At 40.1% G+C, this 10,000-nt stretch overlaps 2 protein-coding genes across 2 annotated transcripts; one reads left to right on the forward strand and one right to left on the reverse strand.

Moving 5' to 3' along the window:
• Window positions 1–982: 982 nt before the first annotated feature.
• LOC138001025 (uncharacterized) lies at window positions 983–9,957 on the reverse strand. Its single transcript, XM_068847694.1, has 5 exons — window positions 9,671–9,957; window positions 9,391–9,451; window positions 9,203–9,242; window positions 1,805–2,129; window positions 983–1,199 (listed from the first exon to the last, which is right to left on the reverse strand). Exons 1-5 carry the CDS (start codon window positions 9,787–9,789, stop codon window positions 983–985), a joined length of 762 nt encoding a protein of 253 aa, XP_068703795.1. The 5' UTR covers window positions 9,790–9,957.
• On the forward strand, window positions 5,565–8,676 carry LOC137999923 (uncharacterized). Its single transcript, XM_068845916.1, has 2 exons — window positions 5,565–5,576; window positions 7,274–8,676. Exons 1-2 carry the CDS (start codon window positions 5,565–5,567, stop codon window positions 8,243–8,245), a joined length of 984 nt encoding a protein of 327 aa, XP_068702017.1. The 3' UTR covers window positions 8,246–8,676.
• Window positions 9,958–10,000: the final 43 nt, after the last annotated feature.

The following is a 10,000-nucleotide window of genomic DNA, read 5'->3' on the forward strand; positions in this document are numbered from 1 at the left end:
GGACGTCCAAAAAACAATTTTGGAGAGACAACCCGGGCAATGTTGACACGTGGCAAGTGTAGGTTTTTGTTTGAATAACCGTGAAATATGAGACAAAATTTGCTGATTAACTTCCTTGCTTGCGTAAAATTTATTGTGAAACGGCCTCAAAGTATTACAAAATTTACGAATAAATATGGAGGAAATAACTCAATGAAGCCTTTTCAGTTGAATTTACGTGTGTATGAGCTGGCTTTTGGCCTATTTCTAAGCTCAGCAATCCAAATAATATTGGAAATATGCCTAGTGGCGATCATTGTGCTGTGCGGGGTTGTGACGACGATCGAAGGTACCCATAGATTTTACTCACCCAGGAATAACAATGATGTTTTGTCGTGGACTAGAACAATTAATCGTGACCAGTTCAAGATTTTGATGAGTACAAAGGCCTGTTGAAATAATTTTGTACGAGGTTACAGAACCTCAAACTTTGCGGTACATATATAACAACTTTGTACATAACAGAGTATGATTGTGGGAGTACTAAAACCTCAAAGACCTGCTCCAAAGATCAGATCTACAGAGTACTAGTATATGAAGATGACGCTTTTGTATTGGACGAAGTCATAGTGGAGCTTGACATGTTTGCTTAGACCCAGTGACTTTAATACATGTAGTTCTACATGGCTCTTCATGTAGATGGTAGTTTAACAGAAGAAATTCGCTCTGACGAAGGGCTAACGCTCGAAACGTCAGCTTTTAGAATCTCTGTACGGTGGCCAATTTACATTATCAACTCCGTTGATAAAACCAAATTTTTGTATAACAGAAGAAAAGGTTTGTTTACATGTAACAGCTGGGGCATATCAGATATGAATCCCAGTGTTATCTAAATCCATCGAAACAGAGACTGCTGTATTCTATGGAAGAGGAGCATTAAAACAGCTGCCTCGAAGCAGAAGGAGATTGAAATGGTTTGCTTGAGCAGAATGATCGTACTACATTAAAGTGACTGGACTCTTACAAAGTTTGTACAAAATTGTAGCGGCTTGAAAACCGTTGGATTTTTCTCAATCAAACAAGAACTTAACCTATGGGTTTTCTCATGTTTCTCATCGTTCATTTCATCCCTCCAAAGAACGATAGCTCTGTAAAAAGAATTTCCATCTCCTCTGACAGGTGTATTTCCAGAAGCCATAATTCGTTTACGCAAGACGTAACTAATAAGAAAACAGCCTAGACACACGTAAATACAACTAAAAGGGATTTATTGTGTTATTTCCTCCAGATTTGTACCTATTTTTGTAATATTTCGAGACCATGACGAGATGTTAATTTCACAATAAACCTTACGGATCCTCACGCGCGCAGGGTTAACCCGAGTAAATTTTATCTCATATTTCACGGTTATTCAAATAAAAACTTACATTTACCACGTAACACAGGGGCACCCAACGACCAATTTGTTGTAAAATGTATTATTATACCCCAGTTAATGAAAATAAATGTTAAGGCATTTTCAGGTGTTTTTCAGTGTTGCTGGGAAAAAATTATCTGTTCCTTTTTCCCAGCAAGACACACAAGAAATTTCCCAGCCAGCTAGATAAAATTGGTTGGTTTCCCAGCCAGCTGATCAAATTTATTTCCCAGCCAGGAATTAAATTACTTAATTACTTACTTAATTAATTAATTACTTAATTAATTAATTACTTAATTAATTTCGGATTAATTAATTATATATATATATATATATAAATGAAAGGAATACTACTACTACTACTACTACTAATAATAATAATGATGATGATGATAACAATAACAATACTTATACTGATAATGATAATGGAACGATAATGTGAAACACACAGCTGTAGTTCTTGTGTTAGTATGATACTCTACATGTACTGCTGTCTCGAGCAGTTTGAATTTTAGGAGCCTTTTGTCACCCTGGAAAGCGAGCACAGAATTCATAATACCTAGCAACATTGTACACAAAAGCAATAAAATACTTGCTAGGATAAACCTGTATTGTCTACAATAAGGCAGAACAACTGGAACCTTGAAATAGCTCTTCATTTTAATTACATTTTTATTGATCTCTTCAGTTACACAATTGCTAATGTCCAATTCCTTGCTATTTCCATGGTAGCCTGAAAAATAATTAAAAAGGAAATAAATTAGAGACCAATATTAATTGGGTAGAGCCAGCAGTAATGCTGATTGAGTTTTCAGATCTAGCTATGGACTCACTAATCATTGTTATCACAGGGGACCCACACAAAGGGTGAATTTAGAAGCAATGTATGAGAATAGCAAAAAGTTCCATAATTATTATTGTACTATTCTGCAATAAATATTTACACAAGATGAGGATAAACTATCTGAAATGATGTGCTGTTGTTATTATGGCTGAAAATGGCAAATTGTAGCAATTTTTACCAGAGCAACACACGTCCTTGAAATCGCTAAATTTCCCACAAGCAGCCACAATAATGACACAGCAGAACATTTCGGATGAAGGTTAGTTTATTCTCATCTTATATGCAAATATTTATCCCAGAATTGTACAATAATATGGAACTTTTTGCTACTCTCATACATTGCTTCTAAATTCAATAATACCAAGGGTCAAACACATTATGTAGGCATCCTGTGAATGTTAGTATTTGTAAAAAGTAGACTGGAGCCCCTGTAATTCTTAGATGCAGAAACCTTACGCTTAAGTTGAAACATGTTTATCATGAATGTCTTTGCGGTTTGGCAAAAAAAAAAACAGCTTGAGGTAATAAGATCTATTTGTCATCATGGTGCAGACCAGTCAACAAATTTAGCTATTTTTCTTTCTAGATCAACTGAAAAATTAAAAAAAAATTCCCTTGACTCGCCAAATATGACAGTGAGCCACATCTTGAGCTGGATGGATAACAAGATCAGTAAAATTTCTGCAGGCCATATAGGTCTAGCACTTAAACTGGTCAAAATGAATGGACTTTCTCCACGCCATAAATTATTTTAATAAAATTTAAAATGTTACCATGACTGAACAACTGTTGAGCGTCTTCCTCCCAATGACATGGATGTGCAGCCATTCACATTAAAGGAGAATTGAAACTTAATAGACAATTGAATAGAGGGCCACAAAGGAGACAAAGTTCTCAGTGCAAACCATGAATGCCCTAACTGAACCTGATGGAAGAGAGAGGGTCGTAAGAATGAGCAAACAAAGAATGGCCATTGTCACAAGCCTAACTCAACCTGATGAAAGAGAGACGGTCGTAAGAATGAACAAACAATGAATGGCCATCGTCACAAGCCTAACTCAACCTGATGGAAGAGAGAGGGTCATAAGAATGAACAAACAAAGAATGGCCATCGTCACAAGCCTAACTCAACCTGATGGAAGAGAGACGGTCGTAAGAATGAACAAACAATGAATGGACATCGTCACAAGCCTAACTCAATCTTATGGAAGAGAGAGGGTCGTAAGAATGAACAAACAAAGAATGCCCATCTTCAGAAGCCTAACTCAACCTGATGGAAGAGAGAGGGTCGTAAGAATGAACAAACAAAGAATGGCCATTGTCACAAGCCTAACTCAACCTGATGAAAGAGAGACGGTCGTAAGAATGAACAAACAAAGAATCGCCATTGTCACAAGCCTAACTCAACCTGATGGAAGAGAGAGGGTCGTAAGAATGAACATACAAAGAATGCCCATCTTCAGAAGCCTAACTCAGTTTGGCTTTGTACAGAGACAAAGTATGACTAAAGATAATAATTTGTGATTGTTGAAAAGGAAAAGTAAACAATCTGCCAAGTAAATAAGACTTAGTGCTGTTGGTCACAATAACAATAATTGTTTTGTCAATGTATGTGTTGATGACAACAGTTATTGCTGACACAATCATACATTGTAAGAACAATAGTATGTCTTAATTAAGCACTCAACCCAATACAAAACAGCTGATCATCAGAAGCATTCTCACAATTAAAACCAGTCTGACCAAAACCAACAAAGTTTTCTTAGTCAGAGAAAAAAAAAAAACAATAGTAAAAGCCTGCATATACGAACATATATATATTTTTTTGTCTGGCAAAATAGGGATACTTGGATGCAGGCTTAAAGTGGGTTCTTGACAAGGTCCTAATTTCTATGTAGGAGCTATAGGTATTGATTGCCAGAAAAATAAATATTTGCGATCTCAAAGTCAAACTCAAACTTGGTTAAAGTGTTTATTGCAATTTAACTGTTACTCACATAATCATAGAACCTGCTTGATTTTAGTTCACTAAACAGGGTTTTGTATAATTCTATCTCGTCATCACTGCCCAGGGATCCCATGAGATAGATAGGCGCATGCGCATAATCAGTGCTTTTAGCGCGCGAAATCAGTTTTGCAGCTTTAGCTTTGTGGACAGAAATTTCGCTTGTTTTTAGCCTATTCCACTCTTTTCTCAGGAAAATAGTTGGCCAGTTGATTTCTTACATAGGCAGCTATGTCGGTAACGACGGAAGATAGCTCAACAACACCCTTGGTCTCAGAACTCCGCGAGTTTGTTCCGGACGGCAGCAACAGCTTGGCGGTCGTTCTCCAAAATCTTACCACCACGTTGTCTCAGTTAAGTGAGGCTTCTCAGGCACAAACAGCAGTATTGGCGGACCTAAAGGAAGATATCTTCCTCCAAGATGATGCAGCCAGGCCAAATCCCGACAGACCAGCCGATTCACTGGACATCACTCAGATCACAGCAGTAGTGAATGACTGCATGCGCGATTCAGGCGCGAACACAAACACATCAAACAACATGGCTTCTGACACTCGCTCCGACTCGGAGCCTCAGGGCCATTACAGCACCGTAGATAGCCTGACCCAGGCTTACCTACCCAACACGAAAACATCCCCGGCCATCGAGGGAAAGATTGCCACCCTCGTCGACAACATGCTCACTGGTGGCCTCTCTACCGACATGGTCAAAGAATGTCAAGCGTCTTAACGTCACCAGTGTCAATGAAGAGGTGTGGGATTTGCTCCCCCGAGTCAAACGGTGGATTTAGCATTCCAAAAAGTACAGGAATTTTTGTTGCCTGGCTTATCTGCGCTGTGTACTTTGAGTGGCAAGCTTGCTAGCTCCATTCAATCTGGCGACACGCCAAATACGAGAGAAACTCTCACGGTTATCATGGATAGCATTGCTCTTTTGTGCAATACGCACCACAAGTTGAACATGAAGAGACGGGAATTAATTAAACCCGAGTTAAATCCGCCTTACACTCGACTCTGCAAGGAAGAGATTAAAACAACATCTAAGTTGTTTGGAGATGATCTCTCTAAACACTTAAAAGATATGGCGTAACTGAAAAAAGCGGGGGTACAGATGCAAAAACCCTCAAGTACCAGCACATCATCCCAGGGCTACAAGGCTCCTAAACAAAGGTTTAACAGACCACATTTTGCAAAGCCATATGCTAGGGCACATGGGCAATTCGCCACACAGAAGGCAAATTCCCAAAGGCATTTTTTAGCCAACAGCCGGGCACCAAGGGGTGCCCACACCAAACAACACACTCCAATCCGGAAGGATCAATGAAAGACAAGGTGAGGGAAAAAGTCACATCTATTGTGAATGCAGAATTGCTATCCCAGCTGGTCCTTTAACTTTAAAGCAGGCTGTGTTAAGGAGCACATAACAAACTGGAAAGCAGTTACTACAGATCCTGTTATTCTTGATGCCATCCAGCATCATCACATAGAGTTTGAGGGGCATTGTAGACCTGTGCAGGCTACCCAACCCAGACAAATTATTTATATTGTCTACGGACAAAGACATCATAAACCTTGAAATAGCCAAACTCCTCACAAAAGGGGTTATAGAACCATCTAAGCCCAGTGATAGAGACTTTATCTCTACCATATTTGTGAGACCCAAAAAGGATGGTAGCCATAGGCTTATTTTGAACTTAAAACCCCTCAACGAGTTTGTGGCATACTATCATTTCAAAATGGATACCATCCATGCCGCCCTCAAACTCATGCGACCAGGATGCTTTATGGCATCAGTGGATCTTAAGGATGCATATTATTCTATCCCTATTTCAGTAGAGGATCGTAATTTTCTCAAGTTTGAATGGCAAGGCAATTATTTTCGATTTACCTGCCTTCCAAATGGGTTAGCATCTGCCCCACGATTGTTTACCAAAGTGTTGAAGCCAATCTATGCTCACCTCAGATCCCTAGGGCATTTCTGCATGGGACACATTGATGACTCTTTTCTCATGGGTCACACCTATATCTCTTGCGGGGAAAACATACGTTTCTCAAATTAGGGTTTGACATCCACCCTACTAAGTCAGTGCTCATACCCACACAAGAATTGGAGTTTCTTGGTTTTTTGCTGAATAGCAACTCAATGACTATACGCCTTCCACCCAGGAAAGCTATTACTGTTAAACAGGCCTGTGAGAACCTTCTAAATCAGAGCAATCCTACTATTAGGGAGGTTGCTCGGGTCATAGGGCTGTTGGTATCCAGTCTTCCAGGAGTGCAGTTTGGCGAGTTGCACTACAGACATTTAGAACGAAATAAGATTTCAGCTTTAACAATTAACAAGGGTGATTATGATGCACTCATGAGCTTGAGTGCAAAGGCCACATCAGAATTGCACTGGTGGGTGATCAACGTGAATACAGCATTTAAAAATATAATGCAAACCAACCCTGACTTAACCCTCACTACTGATGCCTCTAACACATGGTGGGGGGCAATGTGTGAAGAACAGCAGACTGGAGGACTTTGGAGAGCTAAAAAACACTGTTTCCACATCAATTATTTAGAAATGAAAGCAGTTTTGTTTGGCTTGCAATCTTTGTGTAGTGACTTAACAGATAAATACATAAGGATCCAGTCAGATAACACTACTACAGTGTTGTACATCAATGCTATGGGGGGCAATAAGTCGAATGACTGCAATGACATGGCATTGCAGATTTGGCAGTGGGCTAATAGCAGGAATATTAATTTTGACTTAGCTCATGCCACATCCCAGGCGTTACTAACGTAGTTGCTGACCAAGAATCCAGGAATTTTGATGGCTCCACAGAATGGTCCCTAAATACGAAAGTGTTTGAAGATATCAGCAATATATGGGGCCCTTTCCAAATTGACCTGTTTGCATCCAGGCTAAATTATAAGGTTCAGGACTATGTTTCGTGGAAGCCAGATCCTGGAGCAAAGTTTGTGAACCCTTTTCATATGAATTGGGCTAACTCATATTTTTACTGTTTTCCTCCATTCAGTGTAATTGCCTCATGCCTGCAGAAAATAGAATTCCACGAGGCAACAGGAGTGATACTGATCCCTCTTTGGCAAACCCAGCCATGGTTCACAACATTGTTACACCTTCTGATAGACAGACCTCTCCTTCTCCCCCAATCCACCAATCTACTAACACAACCTCACAGCGGTGCTCTACACCCAGGCTTACGAAAGCGACTTCGCCTGTTGGCTTGCAGAGTCTCCGGCAAGGCTTCCTCCAGAGCAACTTTTCAGGGAAAGCTACAGAAATTATCTTACACTCCTGGTCCGTTGGAACACAGAAGCAATACCAACCATACCTCAGGCGATGGTTTGAGTTTTGTGGTGAACAACAAGTTTCTCCCTATAGCCCATCTGTGACTTCTGTGCTGGATTTTTTAGTTCGACTTCATGAACAAGGTTTAACGTACACAACACTAAATACAGCCAGAAGTGCTATATCAGCACTCACTGTATCTTCAGACAGGACACCTATTGGGAGTCACCCAATAGTATCAAGATTCATGAAAGGGATCTATAAATGTACACCACCTATGCCTCGATATCAATCCACTTGGGATGTGCAGCCAGTTTTGTCATATCTTTCAGGATTAAGCCCAATAAAGAAGTTAGATTTCAAGACACTGACTCTGAAAGTAACAATGCTAGTTGCCCTGGTCTCCACACAGAGGAGCCAGACTTTGCATATGCTTAATATTAACTTCATGAAAGATACATCTTCATGTTTTGAGTTTGTTTTACCCGCTCACGTTAAACAAAGTAGGCCTGGCTATCAGCCACCGTCAGTGATGTTGCATGCATACCCTCATGACAAGTCCCTCTGTGTTTATTCATACCTAACGCAATACCTTAAACGAACCCAGCCCTTGAGAGGAAAAGAAACTCAGTTATTTCTTAGCTTCACCAGACCACACAAAGCAATTTCAAAGGAAACTTTGTCAAGATGGATTTGAACTATTATGTCTTCTGCTGGAATTGATGTTGCATCATTCAAACCACACAGCACTCGGTGTGCCGCCACTTCCAAAGCCAAGGCAGCATGTATTCCAATGGACGAGATTTTGCGCACGGCAGGGTGGTCCTCGTCTAGATCTTTTGATCGATTCTATGATAAACCAGTCCAATCCACAACCTTTGCATCAGCAGTACTACATATTGAGTAACTTCTAGCGAAGTCCTGTCCATTAATGTGGACTTGCTTTTTCCCGGGAGGAGAAATCTCCCGATTATTTGTACACACATTTTTTATCTGGCCAGTAGGTCATTTGAGGCCATGTTATATTGGGTGTAGTTGTTATATGTAACACCCACTGTTTGCTTTGTCGTAGACTTGTTATACTGAGCGTTTCTATTTATTTCCATTAAAGGACGTTCTTATGTTACTGTCTTCTGCAGTCTATTTGTCCTCATGTGACTGTCTTGTCTTTGAAATCTCATGGGATCCCTGGGCATTGATGACGAGATAGAATTAAAAAATTAAACGAGACTTACCTGTAAGTTGAAGTTTGATTGGAATTCTATCGAGTCATCAAACTGCACCAAGGGATCACATGCCCACCGCAGCATGTTTACCTCACATTTCACCCTCCCAGACTGGGTATGGTTTTTTGAGGACTTTTGTATTCTTCTACCCTGGTGTCAATTGCGACACTCTCATTCGGCTGTGAATACTGATTAAGCGCATGCGCCTAGCTATCTCATGTGATCCCTTGGTGCAGTTTGATGACTCGATAGAATTCCAATCAAACTTCAACTTACAGGTAAGTCTCGTTTAATTTTTTAATTATGCCAAATATCTGCCAACAGGTTCTTACAAAAGGATCTCTTCGCAGGAGTTGTCGAGGGTAATAATCGTCTTTCTAACCAAATAAACTAAATTAAAATAAGTGCGAATTTTTCTTGATTTTTACCTTGTGTTTGAGGAAAGCACCTGGTTGATCCCGTGGCTGCCTACACGAATAAGAAAAATACGTACTGCTGTCAATTTTTTACAATTCGTTGGCTCAATTCGCTTCAACTGTAAAAGATCATCACGCACTTGACTAATACAGATAACCGAAAAAAAGCATTAAAACAACTACAATAGGAAGTCTTATACCTCCGAAAACGCTAACAACAAACACATTGTACACCGTCGAAACTCTGGTCGAAACTGAAATCTGTGAATGAAAATACAAGTTAATACTGTTAAATTCACTCTGTTCGTTTCAATTCAATGTAGAAGAACATCAGGAGAATCTCAGCATACCACAGGCCCCCCAAGCTGAAAATACGTGGTGTATGCGACAGTTTGTGTATATAGAGAATTGTATGGGAAAATCACCGATCGTAAAAAAATTGTGTAAATAACTATCTCATTTGAAATAAAGTTTTCCTACCCCAAATGTGTGACCAACTTGTCTCGTTTTGGCGAGTTTCGAGCCATTCTGACGCCGTTTAGTGAAGTCATCCGGAAGGCCGTTGCTGAAATAATGGGAAGGCCGGTGACTCCGTCCATCGCTGGCCAGACCTCACTCCACAAATCGTTTTCTCCTCAACAGGAAAAGTCCCGAATCGCAATAAAAACAACAGTTCCTTAAAGCCCAATAAATTTCACTCCAAGTACGTGTGTTTCGGCGGCCGAAAGACTCGTGGCGAACGAAAACTTTGCCTTAAAGTTCACCTCTTCGGCTTTCCTGAGAGGCTTGTGACCGGGTAGTCAACAACGG

This window comes from Montipora foliosa, chromosome 4 (genome assembly GCF_036669935.1).
Source record: "Montipora foliosa isolate CH-2021 chromosome 4, ASM3666993v2, whole genome shotgun sequence".
Lineage (NCBI taxonomy): Eukaryota > Metazoa > Cnidaria > Anthozoa > Scleractinia > Acroporidae > Montipora > Montipora foliosa.

What these genes read in the sequence shown, in the direction of transcription:
- LOC138001025 (XM_068847694.1), bottom strand. Translation starts at nt 9,789, where the DNA reads ATGGACGGAGTCACCGGCCTTCCCATTATTTCAGCAACGGCCTTCCGG. An exon ending in TGTTGTTAGCGTTTTCGGAG is followed by an intron (nt 9,243 to 9,390) that starts GTATAAGACTTC and finishes TTATTCGTGTAG; the next exon opens with GCAGCCACGGGATCAACCAG. An exon ending in CATTATCATTATCAGTATAA is followed by an intron (nt 1,200 to 1,804) that starts GTATTGTTATTG and finishes TTTTCTTATTAG; the next exon opens with TTACGTCTTGCGTAAACGAA.